This window comes from Caretta caretta, chromosome 4 (assembly GCF_965140235.1).
Source record: "Caretta caretta isolate rCarCar2 chromosome 4, rCarCar1.hap1, whole genome shotgun sequence".
Taxonomy (NCBI): Eukaryota; Metazoa; Chordata; order Testudines; family Cheloniidae; genus Caretta; species Caretta caretta.
The window spans coordinates 119,151,945-119,177,629 of record NC_134209.1 but is presented as its reverse complement, the minus strand read 5'-3'; the positions used below and the strand labels follow the sequence as shown (position 1 = coordinate 119,177,629).

Genomic DNA, 25,685 nt, shown 5'->3' with positions numbered 1-25,685 from the left:
AATAATTTCCCAGAGAGTTTGTCCCAGCACCACTCAGAATGAAATTATAGCTAGTAGTCAGTCTCTATAAAGTGCATGCTGTAGTACTGTAGAGATCATTTTTTGTACTTTCTTATTGTTCCCCCTCCCCCAACTAAATCTCAGAAAATGGCTTTTGCAAAACTCCCTCTGTAGTAACTGTTACTGTAGTTTAACCTTCATAGAGAAAAAGACTATTAAGTACATTGATCGCTCAGTTATCAAATAATTCTTATGCTGAAGCAGACATGGCTACATACTTCCCACTACAGAAGATCCTATTTAAAGGAGATATATTGTTTTGTACATTTATTTGATACTTAAAATATGAAAACAAAAGATTTAGTGGTGAATAATAATTATTTTCTTAAATAAGTACTTACAATCTTTCAAGAAAACTTAATCCAGAAAAGGAACCATTCTTCAACTCTGATATTTTATTGTTGCTCAGAATCCTGCATACAGAATCAAAAACAAAAGATGTCAGAAGAACAAACCTAACGACATTTGCTGAATTTTATTCTTTGTTCTAAGTACTATGAAAATAATTATTTCTTTTAAAAAGATTGTCTTTTCATCAAGATACAGAAAGAAAAACTTATTGTATAATACCTTTACAGCAAGTATGAAATATATTATAACAGTACCCATAAGCCCCAAGAAACAGGGGGCTCCCCCAGTGCTAGGTACTCTGACGTGAAGCACTTACAAGTTGAGAAGAGTGAAATATGAAGTATTGGGGAAGAGCACACTATCAAAGATCGTAAACATGGACATGTTAAGCCCTTCTGATAGTAGGCTGTATGATTAAGAATTTATAAAGTATGTCTTCCTGTGAACGGCTATGAAATGGGGGGGAGCATTTGCTCAACAAATATATGATTAGTAGTAAGACACTTCAGTGTCTGTGGGCTCTGATGAGACTAAAGTGTTTCTTGTGGATGGATAAGGTTGTTACAGAGCTTAGTTTGTCTGGGTATCACTATAGGACAGAGATACGGTCATTTGAGTATTGCTAAGACAGAAAATTCCAATCTTAACACACACCCGCAAACTGGTGTCAGAACTATATAGTAAACTTTACTGGGTTATTTCCATTTTTAAAAGAGAAATGTAATGTATGTTCCTTGGGCTAGTACCTCGCAACCTTAATTGTTAGCTAACTACATTTTTCATGTGGCTATATAAATGCAGTCAGGGCTTAGATATCACGTTAATAAGTGTTTATACATATACACACAACCCATACACAACTGACAAAAATAAAGGAGGGGGGACGACTGGTCCCACCATTGCCGACTATTACTCGTACACCAAAACAGAGATTTGCTAGATGGTTACATTTCTAAATGGTTTTCAAAACAGTTCTTGCAGTTCTTGAGTATTTGTAATTTATGAAAATCACGATTATGCCTGATATGTATATTTTCTTTTCCTAGTTTAATTTTAAACATGTTTATCTTTAACCTACAATATTTACTTTCAAAAGTTAAGTTATTTCCACAAATTTTGACATAAAGCAAGCTTAAATAATGTTAGTAAATATTTCTGCCAGGCCAAACTGGAAGTCTCACCAATACAGAGATTGAAAAATCCACTCAACCACAGCAAGCGGATGAGTGCCATCTCATCCTTCAAAAGAATCTAAGCTTTAGTTAAATAATTTCTACCTCTTGTGGTTGCAAAGCTAACTTTCCAAAGGTGAACAGAATGTAAAGTAATGCAGGTCTATCTTCCAAAGTCTGCAGAGCTTCAACAGTACTTCTCAGAACTATCCCAACTGAAGCAGAGTGAAAACTGACCAGTCTTGTCCAGTTTCACTGCTGCTCTTTAGAACACTGGGCTTGTAGCAAAACTGGAAAAAAAAAATTAAATCAGTTTCACTTTGATGTTGGTTGGAACAGATCTGACTGACACTGGAGGCAAGATCTGGACCTATTCACTGGGAAGGGGATCCAAAAATGCAGGCTAGGGGCGGAGTAAAGTAGCATAAAACTTCTACTGCAGCAGCTAGAAAGCTGAAACAGAGAGTGACCGAAGTGCTCCCAATCACACTGCAACAACCAAGATGACTGAAAGGTAGAATAGCAGAAAACCCCATGCCTTGCAGTTTGGCAGAGTGAAGAAATGTTATCAGTCCAATAGCTGGGAGAGAGGATTTGAGGTGCAGAAGCAAAGAGAGATGCACCAAACACCAACTGGCTTTTGCATATCAAACAGCAAATGTGTATATGACTCTAGGGACATGGAAGGGTAAGAAAACTACCACTTGAGCATGTTTTTTATCCAGATCTTTGAGATTAAATTTTGGTGCTGCCAGAAGCAAGGTTCAAGCCCACTTCGGGATTTTAACTGTACAATAGCACAGTTATAGATCCAAGCCTACCTAAACTACAAAAAATAAACAAGAGAATTTGTTTTACGGGAGAACAAAATCTTCTGGCCTCGTTTTTCTGTGACTGAGCAAGTTGGAAATACTAGTATGGATATTTGACCAACATGCTATTATGAACACAGGACACTCAAGCAAAGTGAGCAAGTTATTGCAGAGCAGATTAACGTCTTGATGTTTAGTTTTCAAAGTTCCTAGCTGGGAAACCAGCTGAAATGAAGCTGAGGAGGAAAACTTTACATTGGAATTGGCTACCACCTATGACTGTTAGGTGAGAAAAAGCAAGGAATGTTCTGATGCTCCGTATCAACGTTGCCAAATTATGGGGAAAAAATTAACATGCATGAGTGTGGTTTTATCAAAGTGGAGCATAGAATGCAACTCATGTTTTGAGCTCCCATGTATAAATAGTCTTATCTGAAAACACAATATAAAAATAATTCTCCTTAAGAAATAATTGCCACTTACCTATATGTCAGACTAAAATAATCACACATGCAGAGGTTGTTTTTCCTAAAACCTGTATGCTAAAGCAAGGCTCTGAAACTGGTATTTTCAGAAAGTCAGTAGACATATGAAGAACAAAGCCAAAGGTAGGTGCTCTATTCTTATTGAAAGTCGATACATAATACACTGACTTTCACGGACTGTAGGGCACCTACTTAAAAAACTTCCCCCTTGACCTCATATTCATCTTATATGTTTGAAATAGATAGTAAGCTCCTTAAGGCAGAGACCTTGTCTTTGTTTTCTGTAAGAACTGTCACAGATACTTATGGCATGCTATAACAACGTTATAAAAAAAAAATCAGTCCATCTAACAAATACTTACAACAACTTCAGAAAACTATTGAATTTGGACCTTAAATTTAGTAAGTCCTCAAAATGCCATGTATGAAGCAGTATTACGTTTACAAGAGGTTCCAATGTACATACTGAGAGCCTTTCATTGCATTTACAAAAGTGGTGGCCCAGGGTTTCATCTTGCCTATCCAAAAATATTCAGAGCAAGTACCCTCTGGTACTCTAATTCTGTCTTGACTAGAATGTGCACAAATCAGGACGATGAATGGTTTGGGAGTGGAAAATTCATCAACTTTAATCAGATGAGTTAATAGCCAACACAACTGGAAGACAGACAAGCACCAACAAAAAAAAGCCAACCAAACACAGGTTTTTAATCAAAAGTAAACAAATGGAAAAATATTCAAGTCAAGACTAGCAAAAACAAAAAAACATTATGATTTGGCTCAGTGGTGAAAAAACCATTTGTACATCATTTGTAACTTTTTATCATCTCAAACCTTAGTGAATGAATTTGTCTCTCTTCCAGAGAGACGAGCCACTCAACATAGAGCAGAAGACACCATGAAACTACTTACTGGAGTTTGAATTAAACTAAATAAAAATTACAAATCCTTTTGTTTGCTGACATTACCTATGAAACAAGAGCCCAAATGTAGAAGCACCTGAATACCTGTTACAGGATAAGTGTCTCTCTGGAGTGTGACGAATGAATTACAATCAATCTGATTTAGTATTTTCTCTGCACGGTCTGTTAGTTGCTCAGCCATAAAGGTTTTAGTACAATCAAAAAGCTAAGGCATTTCATCAGACCTAAAAATGTAATCTTAAAAAATGCAGTTTACAACTTGGTATTAATATATTCAGTCCATACATTATTTGAAGCATTTAGAGATGTGGCATAAGATGACAGAATACCATAAAGACTTCAGCTCAAAGTAAACGGAAGTTATATTCGCTTTTAGAATTCAGAACTATAAATGCACAATGAAATGTATCATTTGGACAACTATTTGTGATCAATAATTCTGCTAAATTATTAACTTAAAATATTAATGTTTTTAGAATAAAAGTAATGTTTAAAATATGCTAACTCACAAAATTATTTTTAGAAATATTATTGGTAAAGTGGGCATCAGCTCTCTTTATGTACCAAATCTCATTTTTCCTTCTTTTAAGCACAGTTCTATTCTAAAAAGTGACTATAAAAATCAACATTTTGTATTGTATGTGGATGTCAAGGATTTCCATAACACATTTACTCAGTTTACAAAAAAAACAAAAAACAAGCACCAGGCTTGCAAACTCAGCCAGGCTTTGTTCTTTCTTTTTAATGTGCCTTGTCACTAATAATAAAGTATCTGCCCACATTTATAACTGGGTAACTCCACTGGGCCTACAATTACAACTTGGATAACAATAAATTTTCAATAGAATTAGCAAGAACAGAATCCAATTCATTCTCCCATCCTTGTGCTGACTTGGTAGTACTAGCAAGAGTAGAAGAGGGTGTTTCCACAATGCAAGATAAAAGTGGTACAACTATCATTTTTTTCATGACAAAGCAATAAAAATTAAACTATTTTTCGCTTTAGGAAACTACAATAAAATGTCTGGCACCAGAAAAAAAAAGTTATTCATACTGTACAACTAATCTTAGCCATACAAGTATGTTTTAAATAATTAATATAATTAATAATATAATTAAATAATTAAGTAACAAAAATAGGAATTTAAAGTTAAATTTCAACTCTGCTAATATAACTCTTATAGTACAAGTGAGATACACAAGTATCTTAAAAGCCTACATAAAAATAAACACCTCAATACTGCTGCAAAAAGTTTCTGAATACGTTAGTTTAAAAAACATACAAATAATTGAGGTTATTGGGCTCAATAATGAATGATCCACTAAAACAACTCAAGCCAGGAAGGTATACTCTGGGGGCTAGGAAGTCTGCTACCAGCAAAAAAAAAAAATCAGAGTAAAATCACTATTTGATCTGTACAACCAAGAAAAATGTTTTCTGCTGAAAACAGTAAACATACAAAAAGACAAATACTCTTTCTAAAGCTTATTTTGGAAAAGTTGTGATTTACACAAGGATATAAACCCAATATTTTCAGACTCCTAGCATTTTGTCTTGTAATGAATTACTGTCAAAGGCAAAAAAGAGTAAATTAGTTACTGTGCAGAACATGTATAGTACTTGGTTAACCGTGGACCTTTTTTCATATGAAAGAAAACCACCACAAGAGCTGTTATTACTGAATCTTTGCAACAACTCTCCAAAGGTAGGCGGTATTTTTTTCCTATCTTTTTTACAAATGGGGAAAATGAGAAGTGGCCTTTTCTATACTGGAAGTTTGCAGCAGATAAACTGAATTGATTTTGAAATCCATCTAGTCAAAAAAAGTCCAAACTCTTCATGTACACAAATTTAAGCAGCCCAAAACCCTGCTGATACTGATTTAGCTTGAATTAAACAAAATCAATAACACATACAAAAAAACTACCTTAAAAGAACATCATTCATGTTGCAAAGTAAAGTATTCAGAAGTTAAGAAATACCAGAATCAAGGTTTTCTGTGCAACTTTAAATTAGATCCCCTTGTGTACATGCATTATGATAATCTTTAATTACATGATCACATCTTTTTCCACAGGCCGCCTGATTTAGTCAGTGTACAGGATTGACACTTAATGAGCAACTATTCAATATTTTGTTTTCTCCTCGCTGTTCAGTATGTGTCCCCATGCCTTATTTACTACACACTATTCAAACCACTCTCTGAAGAATGAATTAATTTACTATATGATCTCAAAAGCCCACAAGGAAAGTACAGACATACTACCAATGTGTGAACTAAGAACAGTGGAGATACGCGAGCTAATTTATTTTTTTGTTTTTGTTACCCCTTAAAACTAGAGCTTGGAGTTCAGGAGACTATTACATCAAACTATTTAGTCAGACGACCAAAGTACAATATGAAAAAGCCTTTTCTGTGGTTAATATTATTAAATCACCTCATAACAAACTAAGGGTCTGATCCTGTAAATCCTCACTCATCCAGGTAGAACCCTTGACTTCAGTAGAACTAAATTAAATCCTGATTAAGGAATATTAAAGTGTGTAAAGGTTTGCAGGATCTTAATGTTTGCATACCTTAATCAGTAAAACATAGTGTTATGCTCATTTTAAGCTTAAAGTTATATATTTATTTCTTCAGTTGTTTATGAAACAAAATTCATGTGCCAAAAACAGACCACTGGTCTACCTAGTTCAATATCTTGTCTTCGGCAATGACCCTATCCCCATTTTTTCAGAAAAATGCAAAAAAACACCCTGTTTGCTGTTAAATGCCATTTTATGGGTAGGGTAGAAAATGCTCCTCTCTGATGCCAGTTGCCTAAAATCCTACTTATGCCTTGAAGTAGTAGTACTGATATGCACTGTAACTTTTTAATCTACACCTAGTTTCGCTGCTTCCTTCATTTAAGTACCTAATACATTAAAAAAACCACAACAGTAAAGTTCTTTTTCATTGTTTGCAATACTCTTTAAATGTTAAACTATTGGAAAAAGATTAACTCAGGTCATGTCTTCACTTGGGAAACAAGCAAAAAAAAAAAAAAAGTGTTCTTTTTTTTAGCACCGGATAACTAATGTGCATTAGCTATCCCTCTGTAAAGTCCTATCAGAGACAAGCACTGTAGTTTTTATGGAAATTAGCTAGGTGAAGTCAACCACAGGTGGGGATATAGCATCAACCTTACCTAACTAGCTCACAGTAAAATCTACAGGTGGTCTGATACCATTAGGATTTTACAATGGGATAGCTAATATACTTCAGTCATCCTGTGGTAAAAATAGCACACACACACAGCCCCTATCCCTACCTTTTTTGGCGCAGTGAAAACAAAACAGCAGATTTGATCTAGCCCATCTGATGTATTTGAGTGGCCCATGTGACAAATTTAGATCTTACAGAATCTAAGCTTTCATTATATTAAAAAAGTCTAGCCCCTGTGACTGCAAAGATAACCTTTCAAATGTGAACAAAGGGCAGACAGCCTGAAAAGAGAGGTATGAACTTCTCTGTCCTTTATTAGTGGGGCATGAAATCTAGTTACACTTTTAAAATGTTGGCTTTAACTATTTAATTGCTTATTTTAGTGTATGGAATGGCGGCGTACTACAAATTGGGAATTACTATAGGGAAGCAATTACACAGGGAGAACAGACAGTACAATGAAAGAGAAGCAAAGCTTTGTTATTTAACAAAGCACAGAAATTCAAGTAGCAACAAGTACAAGTATTTGAAACAATTACATACAAAATAAAATCATAACACGCATTCTAGATCTTATACTTAATTAACAAAATACTTTCATGTCTTCTAGAGTATCGCTCACCCAAAATCCTTGCAGCACTTTACAGCCAGGTTGCCTGTGATCTTCATTTCATGAGACAAACATACTGTCAGTTTGCCTCCTTGGTGAAGGATCCCACGTGTTTCTTTGCACCCCAGCATATACCATAACAATCCTTTGTCTCTATTCATAGAGGAGGACATCTCCCTTCCCCTGTCTGTTTCCTCTCGTGCAGATTTCATTCCGCTCCTACCTCCCTATACAAATATGGAGACATTGTGGGGCATATGATACACAGTACACAAATTACCAGACAGGGAGATAAGCATCTGTTACATCCTGAGTGAAAGAAATATTTCCAAGGTATGTCATCTCCCAGTGACCTGTCTTAACTCCAAGACTTCAAGAACCTAATTTTCAGTATAGGGATATAGTGCTCAAAACAGTCCACTACGGAGTTCCATTGCACTCATGTGGGAGAGTTAGCTTGGTTCCTCACACTTTTTTCAGAGCAGCTGCTGCAAAGTGGCTGCTACGGAAGTCAACTGTGTGTGTTTAGTGGCTGTGTAGACAAATCCATAGACACTAAAGCTCAGGGTTCCCTGACACAGGTCAGTTGATGCAAGTCCCACTAACCCTAGGCTTACATTGCTCTGTAATCACAGCGATAGAGAACAAACCAGCCTACTACTGCTACAAGTTATTAGCTCAAGCAGTCAAGCACCATACTGTGGATTTAAAGGTTCCAACTGTGCTAATGATGAGATGGAATTTATTTTTTCTATCTTAATAAAAGTTCAGGAAGTTGCATAAAAAAATCCTTCACTGAAAGAATGTTAAGGGTGCAAAGTCAAGCATGGGAAACCTTAATTCTGGTATTTCTTAACTTTTGAGTACTAGTGGACTTTACAAGTGTAATGTTCTTGTTCTTTTAATGTAGCCCTCTGTTTATATTTACATGCAAACAATATAAATAAATTTAATTTCAATTTTCACTAAAAACAGATTGAAATGGCTACATTTTACAGACATACGAAGACTTCAGTTCTAATTTACGTGCAAGTCAACAACATTACCTATAGTGCAACAAGTCTTCATAATACAGAAAACTGAAAAAAAAATCAAAGACATTTAACTGCCCTTTGGAAATTGACGAGGTACCATGTATAAATTCATACACAATTTTGCCAACCCGCATCAAATACATCAAGTTTATAAATAAAGAATTGGAGGCAGGTGGGAGAGGGTTGACAAATGTGAACTACATTCATTCAAGCCCCTGGGCATCTCAAAGGAGTTTACCTATTTCAGAAGAGATCTTAATATTCTCCTGAACAATTCATCTGTTCCAAGGAGTAAGTTCAGTCAGGTAATTCAAGTTCCAGTGCTGACATGAGGTAAAAGAACCCCACAGCTCACAGTCTAACAGCTATGAATTTACTTCAGTGCTGATGAAGAGAAATTCTGTCAGCAGATACGTATTTTTACAATATGCATGGGACTTAAAACTGCAAATTTTATTTAAAGCCTGTTTTCAATATGACCCTAACATTACTGATTATCATCTTTTGTATCAAAACTAAGGCCCAACCATGAAATCAGCTCAGTGAACGATCAGTGCCTCAATTTGTATCATACCTTGACTGTGTAAACAATTCCATTTCAAGTCTATACAATTTGTCTTTTTGTTTTTTTAATAGAAGCGGTCTCTCTGGTATATCGAGATCAGTGTTTTTCAAACCGTGGGTCGCAGCATGTAAGGCACTGGGTTGCCTTCCTCCGGTCAGCACCGCCAACCGGGACATTAAAAGTCCCGTCGGCGGTGCTGCCCAGCTAAGGCAGGCTAGTGCCTACTTTTTCTGACACCGTGCTGCGCCCTGGAAGCGGCCAGCAGCGGGTCCAGCTTCTAGGCAGGGGGCCAAGTGGCTCCGCGCACTGCCCCCGCCCTGAGCACCGGCTCCACACCCCCATTGGCCAGAAACTATTGAATGGAGCTGGGGGGGGGGAGGGGGGAGGCGCCTGTGGGCAAGAGTCATGCAAAGCCGCTTGCGCACCTCCACCTAGGAGCCGGATCTGTTGCTGGCCGCTTCCAGGGCGCAGCGTGATCTGCAGAACCAGGACAGACGGGAAGCCTGCCTCTGCACCCTGGCTGCACCGCTGACTGGAAGCCGCCGGAGGTAAGTCCGTGCCCCAACCCGCAGGCCCCAATCCCGTGCGCCAGCCCAGAGCCTCCCCAAACCTGGAACCCCTTCCTGTACCCCAAACCCCTTATCCCTGGCCCCACCCCAGAGCCTGCACCCCCAGCCCAGAGCCCTGACCACCTCCTGCACTCCACCCCTTGCCCCAGCCCTGAGCCCCCTCCCACAACCTGAACCCCTCATTTCCAGCCCCACCCTGCAGCCCTCACCCCTGCACCCCAACCCTCTGCCCGCCTGCCCTCCAAACCCCTCAACCTCAGCTCCGTTGGATCGCAGGAATCAACAATTTTCTTCAACTGGGTCCCCGGAAAAAGAAGTTTGAAAACCACTGATCTAGATTACAATTTGTGTAATCTGAGTTAACCGGTAACCAACTGAAGTTAACCGGTAACCAACTGAAGTTAACCAGCACCTTTGTAAATGCTAATCCAGACACTCAACTCAAGTTACAATAAGGCCATAAACTATTCTAGACATACCCTTTCTTCTCTCCTAGACTTTTTCTGTTTCAGATTATCTTTTTAAGGGGGAAGTGCAAAATTGAAAAAAAGAGAAAATGGGTTTGTTTTACAGGACATCAGTTTAAAACATCTAGCCAGGCAGTTAGAAAGAACAGGAGTACTTGTGGCACCTTAGAGGCTAACAAATTTATTAGAGCATAAGCCTTCATGGGCTACAGCCCACTTCATCGGATGCACAGAATGGAACATATAGTAAGAAGTTACATATATACATACAGAGAAGTTGGAAGTTGCCATACAAACTGAGAGAGGCTAATTAGTTAAAATGAGCTATTATCAGCAGGGGAAAAAAAACTTAGTTGTCTTTCTAGACTCCAACTAAAAAATTAAACTCAAATTAGTATTCCTGAAACATTATGAAGAACGACTGTACAATTGTTTATTACCCTTTGGAATTGTCACAGGAGAAAGAATGGATGTCAGCGCCCCTGATTAGTTGAATGAATTTGCCAACCCTGCCAACATCTGCAACAGCTACTACCAAACTAAGGAGAAGGAAGAAATATGAAAGAGCCTGATCAATAGCCACAAATGGACTTCATCTAAAGGTTCTTGGATTTTTTCTTCCTTCATTCTCCCCTCCATTTTTTGCCTGCCTTGTACCCAAGTCAACTATAGTAAATGGTTTCAAGAGAAATGTTTATTAATTGAATTGTGACAAGTTACACACTATGGGCTGCACTGAAGTCAATGGAAGTTTTGCCATTAACTTCAATGAGGTCAGGGTTTCATTCAGTGCTTTTGATCTCCCTTAGTGAGTCCTTCCCCATCCCTGAGAAAAACAAAAAACAAAACAGCAACTTAGCATTACCGAGTTTACAGTAAAATAAAAGCTACTATGCAGCTTTTTTCATCTAGTTAAAATGAAGCCCACCTATATCAGAGTGACCAATTTTCAATCATTTATCTCTCTGGCAATCCCCTAATCCAGGGGTTTTCAACCTTTTTCTTTTTGAGCCCCCCCACAACATGTTATAAAAATTCCCCGTCCCACCTGTGCCACAACAACTGTTTTTCTCCATATTCAGTAGATTAAAAGCCAGGGTTGGCATTCGGGGATAGCAAGCAGGGCAAGGGCTTGGGGCCTGACACCACAGGTGGCTCTGCTAAGTTAAATTGCTCAGGCTTTGATTTCAACCCTGAGTGGCTGGGCTCGGGCTTCAGCTTTCTTCCCGGGGCCCCAGTGAGTCTAACAGCCGCCCCTGCTCTCTGGTTTGTTTTGGCAGACCCCCTGAAACCTGCTGGCGGTCCCCAGGGGGCTCTACACCTGCCCTTAAGCCCCCAGGCCAGTTTTTGTGGTTTTAAAACCCTTTAATTTTTTTTAAAAAATCCTTCGTCCTCTCTTGTCACGTGAAAGACCAACACAAACAGCAAGGAAAAGCAATTGACTATACACAGAAAACGGTGAAACTACTAAAAAAACACAAAGAGTTCTCAAATGCACAAAGCACAGAAACTGAAAAGAAAGAACGAAATAAAACTTCTCTAATCTGTTAGCGATCTTACTTCTCTTCAAAACAAGTATAAAATTTCAAAGGTAACTATTATTTTTAAATGTACTGTTTCCCCCTTTAAGTTAATCTTGAAAACAGCAAGGAAGAGGTTATTTACTCTAATTTACCATTGCTTTTTATGACAAAGTTAAATTATACAACACCTGCAAACACACTTTCACAGGTTTTGCTGAGTTGACATGCTTCTTATTCTAAGCCCATTTGGACGTGATGCCTTAGTCCTGTTGCATGATAACTGAAGATAAGAATTATAAACCCAGTAAATTCTGAACATATGTAAGAGAGCGGGAAACAAAACAAAAACAGCTGATCTTATGGTTCTTACCCAACCCATAACAAAGAAAAATATATGGGGTGCACTCCACCTTTTCTCTTATTTTTGGCCTTTATGTTTCTACAAAGAAAGATTTTTTTTTCTGCTTTATTTTATTTTGAAGATATCAGGAATGTCAAGTTATATTTTCTGGTTTTGCTGTAGAACTTGAAGATTTTTAAGGATGTGGTATATAATGAATCGTATAGAGAAGGTAGAATTACTATAAATATTTGATCTTTCTCATAACAGGAGTAAGGGAAAATTCAGTGAAACTGAAAAGCAGCAAGTTTAACACACGGTTAGCCTGTGGAATGCCATACATCATGGAGGCAAAGAGCTTACCATGATTCAAAGAAGGATTGGCTATACAGATAAGAACAGAGATAGAATAGCAAAGATTTTAAAAAAACAAGCAAAATTAATAAATCAAGGGTCTGGAAGAGATAAATCCACATGCTTCAAGACATAAACCAGCTCCTAACTAGTGGGGTTGGGAAGAAACTTTCTTTGTGGGTAGGTCACTCCATAACTCTCTACTTGAGTACTTTCCTCTGATAGTGGCTAAAACAGAATACTGAACTAGATGGACCACTGATCGAGACCATTCTGGCAAATTCTATGTTCTTAAAATATTGCTTCCTCTCTCACTGGCTTGGTGCATCTGATGTCATAATCCTACTAGGTTCCCTGTCATAATCCTGCTTTTCCTGGAAGACTTGACAGACTAGACTTGAATTTCTAATAAAAAAATGTAAAGGCCTTTTCGGGTCTTATATTAAACATGCTTAGGCTTGGAAGTGTTAGATTTTATCAGTAAATGTTGGTGAACACCAGTTTCATCATATGCACCCAATCTGATGAAAAATATTTCCATCAATAATAAAAATTTACAGATAGGCAAAGTAAAAATATTACAGAATAATACAACAAAGTTTCTCTTTCATCTACATTCCTGTTGGATTTTTTCAGTACAAAGAATCAATAAGCAGTTTTGTCCCAAATCACAACCTTCCATTAAGTTTTCTCCTATCAACCCAGACGATGAACTATTAAGTGATATGTTAGCTTTAAAATATGCTACTTGCCAGCAAAATATGTTCAAATCCTAAGCAATTACTAATCCAACCTGATAAAGTTGCAGGTGAGAGTTCTATGGCACAATTTCCAGCATCCATGGTGCTTAACAATGTACTTCAGAAGCCTTCAGTACCTTTATTATCTATAACGTTCTTCATGTACACCATTGGTAAACTCAATAAAGGAACAGACCTCTCAAAAAATATGGGGGGTCATAAATGACAACACAATGTTCTAAATCTTTCAAAAAGTATATTCCATAACAGAATATGGTGGCAACTGTCTTATAGAAAATGTGTTGAATTCAAAAACAAGTCAAAGATTTTTAAATATTTATCTTTTCCAGCTTCAGAGCACTGTTATACATTAGTCCTCACAACATATTTGTATAGTAGATATTATCTTAATTTTAGAAATAGACAAGCTATGGAAAGCCAAGTTTTTTCCTTACACTGCATCTACTTAAAGATATGTGATAAAAATGCAATCTACAAAGACTAGCGTATACATGAAATAGAGGGAAAATATGATCAGAGAGAAAAAGCAACTTTCAACAGGAATTATAAACCTCAATCCAACTAAAAACAAAAGTAATTTACAAAGTTTTCTATTTACATACATTGACTAATGAAGAAATTCTGCACGACAAAATAAATCAAGTAATTCTTCTCAACTGTGTGTGTGTGTACGTAGTGTCTGTCAGTTCCACGATCACATTATCCTGCTCTCTTCTTTTTCTGTCTTCTGAACTACTTAAGGCCCTAAAACTGTGATAGTAGTAAACAGTACTTGAAAATGTACCTGACATCTACTTGCCAGAGGTAGATATGAAAGAAAGAAATATGTTCACCCTCAAGACCTGGAGTAGCACCTTGGCGAGAAGCCCAACCCCTTTTCAATGCAAGCAGATGGATCTGAGGATCTCTGCCATGGTGCTGTATCTGCTTCGGAACTATTTTTCACATCTGTCTCTGGTTAGTAGGTGCTAGATGAACGTGTAGCTCCAGTAGCCTCTAGCTGCTGAAAAGGAGAAGGACTGTTTTGTTTCTTCTCTCCCTCCCACCCCAGAGCTTCTTGGTGGTTTCCAATACTTTACACCTCCCCATCCTCCTATTTTGTTTGTTTGTTTCCTTCCTTCCCCCTTTTCCCATAGTTGTAGTTCATGCCTCTGCTGCTGATAGCTTTCCAGAAGCAGTAACACTGTGACATTGACAGCATACTTAAAAATATCACTGCTGATATTAACTTAATTAAGTTTCTGAATAACAGAGGTGAAACTGACCAGATTCCTGTTAGTTTCATGCTGCTACTACTGGGCAAAGCTATGAGTGTTGGTACTTAAGTGGTCTATCTGCACTCAGAGGAAAATATATCATTACATTCATTTTTTTAAATTAAAAGTTAAATTCTGCAGAAACTGATGGCTTAGGACTCCATGTTTGCTAGGAAAGATTTCCACTTGCTATCGGAGAGTGGATTTTTCAAAGTTCTAGCAGAAGATATAACTATATCAATTTCCAACTATATTTTCATGGACTTCTTGATATCACATCCATTTTGAGCTCACTCACATAATGCAACATGATGCTTGCATCCCTTTTGCTACAGTAAATCTGACTTGCCTTGGAATGAGAACATTTCCCTATTCTCCAAGGGCTATACTTCAAACCCAAGAACCATCTACGCCCTAATGCTACAGACACTTATAAATGTGAGTTGTCCACCTGATTTCAGTGGGACTAGTTCACATGCATACAGCATATGTAAGTATATGCTAGGCCTTACATTCTAATAATTCCAAAACCATGTTATTCTATCCAAGCTACAACAGCTGCGGATTCATTGCTTCCAGACAACAGTATCTGGTGTAGATGGATTTTATACAATATCAAACTAAGACTTCAAGAAAATCAGAATGATAAAAATGGTTCTCTCTCTTTTTTTTTTAAACTGGCTTAATATTAGGCCATTCATTTTCATTTAATTTCTACTATTAAAAAATGTAAGCATGTAGTGCCATCTACTTGTTAAACTTCTAGCAGACTTGTTTATATTTAGGATAAATCTGAAGTTGTGGGCCTTCAAGTTTTGATTTTGTTTTTTGTTCAAAGTTGAATAAAATACTTAGCACTCAGTGCTTTTTCCTCCAACAATCTCAAATATAATAACTGACATTTTTAGGCTATGCTTTTTCTTTGGCTGTAAGTCTCGGTTAAATTAAAAAATCAAGCCAAATATGAAAAGAAAACACACTAATAGTATTAAACATGTTTTCTTTAGCATGCACACTACAACTTAAAAAAAAATGTTCAATGACTCGATACTAGCAGTAATCTTTAAACTAACACCTAAATCAAATATCATATTCTTGTTCTAGAAAAAAAGACAAAACAAAGGATTTTTTTTCCAGACATTAAACTCTAGCACCGAAAACATTAGGAAGTCTTTTCCACACATCTTCCACCACAGAAACAAGTTCTCAACTAGAACTACCGGAATGGGGATTAATAAGTACCCAAGTGTGGGTTCACCCTTTTTCCAGGAAGTCTTCCCAGCATATTTGTCTAGTTAGTAGCTGGCCCTTTAAATTTGTGAGGGCGGGACACCCAACTGCAGCCCAGCCCCCTAAGTGCTAGTTCACATCCAGTTGCTCTAGTCTAGACTGTCTCCACACACTCCCTCCTAGCTGGTGAGTAACCTTAGCCTCTGTTTTCCTTTTGATTTATTCCTGAGATGATGATACATCCCGAGAGAGATGCTCTACTCTTGTAAAATGCACAACCTACATTAGCTCTAGGTTTCTCTTTTCCTTAAGAACCACCACCAGCGCCAGGAAACTAAACATAGAGCATAAATATTAGAAATAAAACTAGATAATAAACAGCCTGGAGGGATCCCAAAACAAAAGGTGCTCCTCTGCACCACCTCCCCAGTGGGCGTGTTTTCCTGGCCGCAGTCACCATCAGCTACATGCTCGGTGGGTCTGGGGGCAATGGCTGGGCAGGAGTAGACTCGCCTTTGGTCGCTTCTCCCCGCACACGTTGCGCTAAGGCCGATGGCAGGCGCTTAACGCGGTACTTGGCAGGGCAGCCGCCTGTCCCAGCGCAGCCCTGCAGACTGGGGCGGGCCCGCGTCCCGCAGGCAGAAACTGCCTGGAGCGGGGTGCGCCTACCCGGAGGGACCCGTCCCGTCCCCCCCGGTACTTACAGGGTGACCGTCCTGTTGGGCAGCGCGTCGGGCGGCAGGACTCGGGCGAGCTCCAGGCTGCTGCAGACCACCTTCCCCTCGGCCGGGGACCTGCCGGGGCTCCTGGGGCGGCCGTCCTGTTTGCATCCCGGGGGCAGCGAGGCGCCGCCGCCGAGCAAGAGCAGCGCGGGCAGCAGCCAGGACGAGGGGCAGCGGCCCGGGCGCGGCATGGCGGGGAGCGCAGCGCCCGTTCGGGGGGACTCCGAAGGCGCCGCGGGAGGAGGAGGAGTCTCCGGGCCGGGAGTCGCTGTTCCCCGTGGCCTAGAGCAGCCGTGAGCGCCCCGGGGGCGGGGCCGGCGGCGGCGTTTGTGTTGCTAGCGCCGCCGCCATGTGGTGCTGGAAGGCGGCGGGCTGGAGCCGCGGCCGCCGCTTCTCCCCTCGCTTTACGGGGCGTCGAGTAGCTCCCACCGCGCCTGCTCCAGGGCCCGAGCCGGGAATGACAGCGCCGCCCTCAGCCGACGCCGCGGCAGCCCAACGGTCCAGCAGCGCTGTTCCTCGGGGGGGTCTCGCGCTCGCGGCCAACGCGCAGGCGCCTGGTAGTTGCTGCGCAGGCGCGCTTGCTCGTCGGAAGCCCCGAGCGCTCCTTGCGTTGGGAGCCGCGGCCGAGGGGCCGTGGCGCTGCAGCGCTGGCGGGGTGGCCAGGGTAGGGGCTGTGGGGTCGCTGGCAGCTGGGGGCGCCCGCGTTGCCCCGGCGGATCTGTAGTTCGGAGCGGCACCCAGGGCATCGTGCCTACGCCTTCCTGGTATATGCTGCCTCCCTGTCCTTGCTGACCAGCGCAGCTCCTCAGGGCCCTCTGCGGGGGAGCGCTATTGCCCCAGAGCAGAGGGAGCGGGACCTGCCGGAGCTCAACTGCGCGCAGTGTGGGGCAGAGTTAAGGGGGGAAAATCGCAACGTTGTGACTCCCAATCCTGTGTTCCAACTCAAAAACTTTCCTTCCTCCCCAGGCCTGGCATCACCCCCTGCACTTGTCAATTCCTTACTGCTTTAGATTAAGATGAATTGTCTCTGGGGTCCTAAAGTAACCTTGAACAATTAAACCCTTCCACGTGCTCAGGGCAGTGAGAGAGAATCAGCTCACTTCTCTTTTCAGGGGGATTGCAGAGATTGGTTTTCATTCTCAGCCCTATCTGTGCTTCCAGCAGTGCAGCTGCACCATTGTTTGTACAAGCGCTATCCCTGTCGTCCTAGGTACTCCACCTCCCTGAGAGGTGGTAAGTATGTCAATGGGAGAAACCTTCCTGTCAACATAGCACAGTGTACATCCGCAGTGTACACCTGCATTACTCTGGGCAGGTCTACACTTAAAATGCTACAACGCTGAAGCTCCACCGATTGGACGCTTCAGTGAAGACACTACTACACCGACAGGGAGAGCAGTTAAACCACCTCTGTGAGAAGCCATAGCTTTGTTAGCTGGAGAAGCCCTCTCATCAACATAGCACTGTCTACACCCGGGTTAAGATTAGTATAACTATGTCTCTCAGGTGTGTGGATTTTTCACATCTCTGAACAACGTGGTTATACCCATGTAAGTTTATGGTGTAGACCTGGCTTCAGGGTCCATACCCCAGATCAACGCAGTTATAACAACATATTATTTGTAGTGTAGACTAGTGTAGTGTATGCCATTCTGTTGGTTTCTCTTTGCTCCAGACCTTCCATCTGCTCAGCTTGATTTGTGTCACTGGGCCATTGTCAGGGTTCCCTCCCCACTCTGAACTCTGGGGCACAGATGTGGGACCCACGTGAAAGACCCCCTAAGCTTATTTCTACCAGTTTAGGTTAAAACTTCCCCAAGGCACAAATCCTTTTCTTGTCCTTGGACGGTATTGCTGCCTCCACCAAGTGATTTAGACCAGAATTCAGGAAAAGGGCCACTTGGAGTCTCTATTTCCCCAAAATATTCCCCCACGCTCCTTCACCCCCTTTCCTGGGGAGGCTTGAGAATAATATCCTAACCAATTGGTACAACGTGAGCACAGACGAAACCCCTGGGTTTTTAGGACACTGAAAATCAATCAGGTTCTTAAAAGAAGAACTTTATTTTTTTAAAAAAGTAAAAGAATCACACCTGCAATATCAGGATGGAAGGTAACTTTACAGGGTAAATAAAAAGATTTAAAACACAGAGGATTCCCCTCTAGGCTCAGCTTCAAAGTGAAAAAAACAGGAATAAAACTCCCTCTTAGCATAGAGAAAATTCACAAGCTAAACCAAAAGATCATCTAACGCATTTCCTTGCCTTTACTTACAATTTCTGTAATTTTAGATGTATCTTTTCAGGAGATCGTTTTCCTGCTTGGTCTCTCTGTCCAGAGAGAGAACAACCAAAGAGAGCACAAACAAAACCTCTCCCCCACAGATTTGAAAGTATCTTCTTTCCTTATTGGTCCTTTTGGTCAGGTGCCAACCAAGTTATCTGAGTTTCTTCACCCCTTGCAGGTAAAGTGATTCTGTACCTCTGGCGAGGAAGGATTTTATGTTACTGCATACATAAAGGTGGTTACCCTTCCCTTTATATTTATGACAGCCATATTGTGCAATCAAATTTTAAGCAGGTCCCCTCACTGAAATCACTAATGAGTCCTACTGATGGTGTGATCAGGACCTGTTCTTCCTCTTACCTACTCTTTCAGCTGCTTCCTTTTTTTACCACACTGCCTTTCCACACTTCCATTACTTCCTTTCGTGCTGGTACTGATCTTCCATCCTCTCTTGTTGAAGGGGCATCATCCACAACACTGTGCTTGTTGTTTGAATGGCAGGAGAGACAAAGTGTATTATCTATGTTAGATACTTATGTAGTCTCTATTACCATAGTAACTGGTTACCTCAGAAGCCTCAGTGTATTTATGCTCACAACATCCTTGTGAAGCACTATTATCCCTAATCTACAGATAGGGGAATTGAGGCACAGAGAGTCAATATTGCTAACCCCAGGCATTAAAAAAAACAGGATCCAAAAAAATCAGTGGGCTTTCAAAAAATGCATTTTTGTTTCTTGTTATGTCTTCTGGCTTCTGGGCCTTTTGGATGTACTCAGGTTATGTTTTAAAATTTTTCTATGCAACCATGAGAACTAGAAATGTACTTTCATTCTAAATGAAAATTGAGATTTTCACCTAATCACTTTCCTTCAGCAGCTGGTACTTTAAGAAAAACATCAACTACCAGGGCACTTTTAAAAAATGATGAGAGTTGGCAACACTTATTTGTGCACCCCCCCACCCCCCAAGTGTGGCAGGTGTTTACATAACAAATACAAAGATATCGTCCACAACCAAGAGGTCTTATGGAGCAGCTGCTATTCTTAAGAGTGCTGGATGCGGCTGGAGAGTTCAAAATCTCCTGTTGCACACAGCAATGCAGAGCTGTGAATGCTGACAAGAACAAAAAGAGCTGCAGGCTCTGGTTTGTGTTCTATTGGGTGGATGTAAAGTTAAAGTAAAATAAAACAAAAAGATTCTTTAATAAAAGCTTTCTTTGAATTAATAAAGAAACAGAGTTTGCAGACTAATTTTAGATATGACTCAGTGTATGAGAGTACCAAACAGTAGATGTGGATTCGGGCAAGGTAGGATAAATAAGATTATAAGTATTCAGGTATGGTATGTACCCAGTGTACACATATATGTAAGCACACTATTACATTCCCCCTCAGTTAACAGTACTGTATCTTACTGTTAAAAGTGGAACCTATCAGATATTTTGTATTACTCTTAACTTCTCTTTCTACTCTTCTTATTTGTTCTATACTCTTTCTTTGAATGTTCTTATTCATGCAAATGGGTTCAACTACTATCCCTTGCAAATTTACCTTTTCATTCCCCTCTGGGATACTAGTTTAGGAAAGCACTTAAGCACATGTTTAAGTCCCATGGAAGTTAATGTTACTTAAGTACTTACTTAAAATTAAGAATATGCTTAAGTGCTTTCCTGAACCATAGTGTGTATAGGTATGTCTGACAGTAAACTTAATATGGCCCAAACTGAACTCCTTATTTTTCCTTCCACATAATCCCCACTTCCCTCATTCTTTGTCACTGTTAGCAAATCACCATTATCCTTGTCACTCAGGCCTCTATCCTAATGAGTCATCTATGACTCCTAGTCTCTCTAGGTTGCAGACCGTTGTATCTAGTTTGTCCTTTTTTCACTCTTATTTTAAATGGCTATTGGCAATTTTTCTTAATTATTTTTGCACCACTCTTTCAACTCTTCTAAATATTAAATTCTTGTCTCCAAGATATCAAGAAGGCAGCAGACTCTATTTGAAATAAATAGTTTCAGTGTTTAAACAAAAGAGAGGTCTGGCAACGCTTCACATCCTTCATATGTCCTCACCATAGAGAGAGATAAACAAATGCTCACTTATCATCACTGGTGATTTCTGTCTGTTTTGCATTCTCACTGATTCTTTACTTTGCTGACTCCTCTCCTTTTCTTTCATCAGCTCAGGGTCTCACATCCCTGCACATTTTTCCTGAGCTTCTATCCCCTTCTCCTTAATGATTGTTCTCTGCTTCTCTCCTCAAGGGAGTCCCTGTGCTGTCACTACCCTCAATTTTTCTCCTTTTTACTCTTGACTGCCATAGAATCTTCCATCTACAGCATTCCACCCCCTCTGTTAATGGAACATCACCCACTATGTTTCTGCTTACTACAGCAGTTGCTGTTAAAAAGTAAGCATATAGCAATAGCTAAAACTCAGCAATACTATAGCTATTTGTTATTAGTTCAGGGAAATAACTGTCAACTGGTGGCACATCCTAACCTTTTAATGGCAATCACTATGTCTGAATAGGAGTGGAGAGGAAAAAGCACTTAGATATAGCAACCAAAGCCCTGAAGCTTCTTCTTACATTAGTATAGGGTTGCAGCACTCCACCCCCAACTCTGTAGATGGTCCAATCTAAGGAACAGTTTCAAATTCTGCAACTGCTTTTTTCCAAATGCAGGCTCCTTTCAGCAGTGGACATCTCAAATCCTCCAGCTGTCCCTTAGACCCAGAGAGACAAGATTGGGCGAGGGATAGCTCAGTGATTTGAGCATTGGCCTCCTAAACCCAGGGTTGTGAGTTCAATTCTTGAGGGGGCCATTTAGGGATCTGGGGCAAAACTTGGGGATTGGTCCTGCTTTGAGCAGGGGGTTGGATTAGATGACCTCCTGAGGTCCCTTCCAACCCTGATATTCTATGAGTATCTTTTATTATTGAACCAATTTCTCTTGATAAAAGAGACAAGTTTTTGAGCTGCACAGAGCTCTTCTTTGCGTTCAACAGAAGTTAGTAGTCCAATAAAAGTTATTACCTCAACCACTTATCTCTATAATATCCTGGAACCAACACAGCTGCCAACCTTAGACCCAGAGCCATTTTCCCTGGTCCCACATCTGTCCCACTCAAGAGGCAAAGAGCTCCTAGAATGCCAACTGCATCACTAGATGAAGTATTGCTTTAAAACTGTCAGTTGTAAATCCACATTAAATATTGTAGACAAAATGTTTCAGCTAATTTCTGGTTCTTTATCAACCTGTATCTGTATCTGTGTCAAAATACAGGTTGATAAAACAAGTGTTATGCAGAACAGTTCTGCAGAACTGAGGCTATTGTGCATGGACATATCCTTATCCTGCAAAATGGATTCTCAGTGGTTAGGGATTCAGTTTTGTAAAACATTGTGAGTTTTCTTAAGGAAAACATTTTGGAAATCTTTTGAAGGAAAGTGATGATGTCAGTCACACACTTAGAATTCTCAGGTTTTGGTTATTATCAATAAAAACTCACTGAAGCAAGAATTGGAAATAGAAATTTTATAAAATGAAAATTGAAAATCTCCCAAAGCACAATTCTTATGGAAGAGCTGGGTTCTGAAGATTTCCATGTTTGCCAGATGTCCATCAGCATGAGTATGGGGCTACAGCAGAAAAAGCCGTGTGAATCTAGAAGATTCATATACATGCAGAGAGTCCATCCTCCCAGTGGGGATTCTAGATCAAAATTTTAGCTGGGACACTGCAATTTGCCTTAGTTTGCATGAGCTCATTATTTATGACACTTTTAAAAGGTCCCCTCTGTAAAGAATCCCCTCATCCACTGGCTGCCAAAACTGTGATAGCTTCTTCTAGCATGGGGGACAGGCTGGGATGGACCCATCATCTGAGGGTGAGATGCGCCAGCAGGGAGGGATAAGGTAAGGAGCAGGCTGGCAGTGGCACCTGAGGGGGGGTGATATGCGGGCTCTCTCAAGCATTGAAGCTTCTAGGAGAGGTTGGGAGAAGGGGTTCATGGGCCAAGGGCATCAGGCTACTGGTGGGGGGGGCACCTGAGAGAGGAAGAGAAGGATCAGGCCAGTGGGGCAGGTGGTGGCATGGCACTATGTCTCCCCCCTCCTCCCCCACCCACACACTTTAGATATGGTCTGCAGCCCAATAAAATGTCAGTTCACAAAACTGAAATTTTTTCACCTAAAAGATCACAAAACTCTAATTTACCAAATGCATGTCTACACATTCAGATGGACTCCACCCCAGATCCCTGCCAAATAGATGGGCTTTGGAATATGACCTAAATGTCATCAAAATCAGGTTATTTCAGACTAATCGCTCCCAATCTGCCAAAGATGTCCTCCTGCTGCTTTTGAAACCTGTCCTGGAATTTGCTTAAAACAGTCCGGGGCAGTGCAGTTGCTGCCCAAATTGACCGTTAATCTTAAAGAAGTATTCCATTATCTTAACAGTTGTGAATGGGGTATAGAACTGGGCTGAAGATAAACTTACTTTAATTATATATTTTCATGTTTCTGAGTGGTGGGTTGAGTACTCAGGTGCTCCAATACTAGAATTTAGTGGTTGCTGGGACAAAGGATCTTCCACAAAAGGGGGTCACGTGGACCTTAAAGATACTTATGAATGCCAGGATTGTGCATCCCAAAGATTGCAGGCTGCATACCTCTCATATCCTTCATTTAGAGGGACATCATTTATTTTACTCCCAAAGTTAACTATGTTTGACAATTTTGAAATCCTCCCACTTTTATTATTTAAAATTATTGACCTCAAAAATAAAGAATCATGAAACTGAGGGTTTAGAAAGTCTTATTTACACTAAAGGAATACTTTCACATTCATAATTTTGACTCATTTTGGGTCTTTTCCTCTCATTGCACTCCATATTTGAGAGTTGGCAAGCTGAGAAACATGCAAGGCTATGGAGGAGGAGGCTGGAGAGCTGAACCTGAAGAAAATGGTTGAATTACGTATATAAAAGTTGACTACACTGAGAGAATCCAGTTATTTATCCTAAAAGTCATAATTAGCCTACAACAAACCATAAAAATGATAAAAATAAGAGAATCCTACCCTATCTCTGCCTTAGTTTTAAAATAAATTTATTTAGAAAGATAGATATTCAAAAATACTATAATTTGAAATTTTACCAGAATTGCATAAACTGTTATCTCTACAAAATGCAGAATAATACATCAACATGAAAAGAGCTGGAGATGTCCTTTATAGAATCTTACATTTACATTCACTCAGCTAAAATATGATGTAATATGCATTATAATAAAGTGTTTTACTTTTTACAACTGTCATTTTGAGGTGTTTTGGAAACAATTGTTCCATTTAACAGTAAAAGCAGTACATGGTCTGTACACTTATCACACATCTGCTCAAATAAATTTGTTAGTCTCTAAGGTGCCACAAGTACTCCTTTTCTTTTTGGGGATACAGACTAATACGGCTGTTACTCTGAAACTTATCAAACACTGTTTGTAAACTAATAAACAGTTGATGAAAGTGGAAACAAAGTATTTATTCGTTCTACCCAAAGTTACCTTTAGCTAAATACTTTAGACACTAATGCAAGCAATAGCCACAATATGTACAACTGTTTTAAAAAAAGAAAAAGTGTAATTGAAGAAAACAAAGGCTAACTACTTTATTATTAACACATCAATGCTTATAATTGAAAAGAAAGGAAGGAAATGGTATTCATAGATGGTGGTGATTAGATTTTGTGGGATGAGAATTTGCATTGTTATGTGAAAAGTTCATTTGAAAGAAAAGGTGTCTAATACTTAGCAATTCAAATGGTTCAGAAGTTAACTTTCTCAACAGTCTTCTTTGAAGAATGCTTCTCATTCCCTAATCCTGTCACCTTAGATTTTACAGGTTTTCAGAGTAGCAGCCATGTTAGTCTGTATCCGCAAAAAGAAAAGGAGGACTTGTGGCACCTTAGAGACTAACAAATTTATTTGAGCATAAGCTTTCGTGAGCTACATCCAAATGCATCCGATGAAGTGAGCTGTAGCTCACGAAAGCTTATGCTCAAATAAATTTGTTAGTCTCTACGGTGCCACAAGTCCTCCTTTAGATTTTACAGACCATTACCTCTAGAAAAGTCCAAATTTTACTGCTGAATAATGACCCCCCAAACTAGAGATTTATTTTTTTTTTCCATTCTCTCTGGCTCAAACAGAAAATTCTGAATGAACAGATTTTTCGTTTAGATTTTTCATGTATTCGTTAAAGAATGTGAAAATGGAACATTTGGCTAGCAATGGCAAGAGGCAACTTACACCCAGAGTGTAGGCGGACAATAGCTATGCCCAGACACATGCTATTGGAGCTCATCCTCAAGAGTAGGCAGAGAGAGAAAGCTGAGAAGAAAAACCCTGTGCTCTGACAGTAGGCAGAGAAAGGCAGGCACAGTAACTGCCAACAGGCCTTGGGCAGGGGGAAGTAGACAAGATGAGGGATTTATAAGGACATCAGATGTGGGGAGAAGAAGACAAACACTTGGAGAAAGGGAGGAACAGGGGGAGAGAGACTGAGGGATAAGAAAAATGGAGTTAAACACAGTAATAGAAATGCATAATGTTTATTTATCAGGTAAATGTTTATTAGGTAAATTTCACTTGCCATAAAGGAGAGTTGAAGAGAGAATTTTGTCGTAAACTAGTGAAAATCAGTTGTCTGTCAACAACTTGGCCAGTCCTTATTTTAGTCCATTTTAAGTGCTTATTTTAGTGTGGATATTTCCTATCTGGATGGGATCTGAACTGTGGCAAAAACTGGTGAATTTCACAATGTATGTCCGTCATTTCTGGACTCTTGTAGGACAGTGGTTGCCAAACCATGGTCAATCCCCACCACTGTCATCTGTTGACCATTAATAGTCTACCGAGAATTGGCTGGTCACATGGTGCTGGCTTTGTTC

General features: G+C 39.9%; 2 protein-coding genes across 12 annotated transcripts in view; one reads left to right on the top strand and one right to left on the bottom strand.

Annotated features, from left to right (window-relative positions):
* Positions 1-16,982, bottom strand: part of ADGRA3 (adhesion G protein-coupled receptor A3) — a 130,864-nt gene extending 113,882 nt beyond the window's left edge. The window contains exons 1-3 of one of the 5 annotated variants that reach the window (XM_075127997.1): positions 10,043-10,079; positions 8,666-8,698; positions 402-473 (exon numbers count right to left, since the gene is read on the bottom strand). Coding sequence is in view for 2 of the 5 variants with exons in the window: in XM_048848710.2 (XP_048704667.1) it covers positions 402-473; positions 16,423-16,631 (281 nt within the window). In the remaining 3 variants the exon portion in view is untranslated. Of the gene's footprint in view, positions 1-401; positions 474-7,631; positions 7,847-8,665; positions 8,699-8,891; positions 8,911-10,042; positions 10,087-16,422 lie in introns of those variants that run through there. The other 4 variants (XM_048848710.2, XM_075127998.1, XM_075127996.1 and 1 more) reach the window with 4 other exon arrangements.
* Positions 9,352-25,685, top strand: part of LOC125636115 (cytosolic beta-glucosidase) — a 99,119-nt gene continuing 82,785 nt past the window's right edge. The window contains exons 1-2 of one of the 7 annotated variants that reach the window (XM_075128002.1): positions 9,352-9,766; positions 10,713-10,856. The gene's annotated coding sequence lies outside the window, so the exon portion shown is untranslated. Of the gene's footprint in view, positions 9,767-10,712; positions 10,857-15,849; positions 15,905-25,685 lie in introns of those variants that run through there. The other 6 variants (XM_075127999.1, XM_075128001.1, XM_075128003.1 and 3 more) reach the window with 6 other exon arrangements.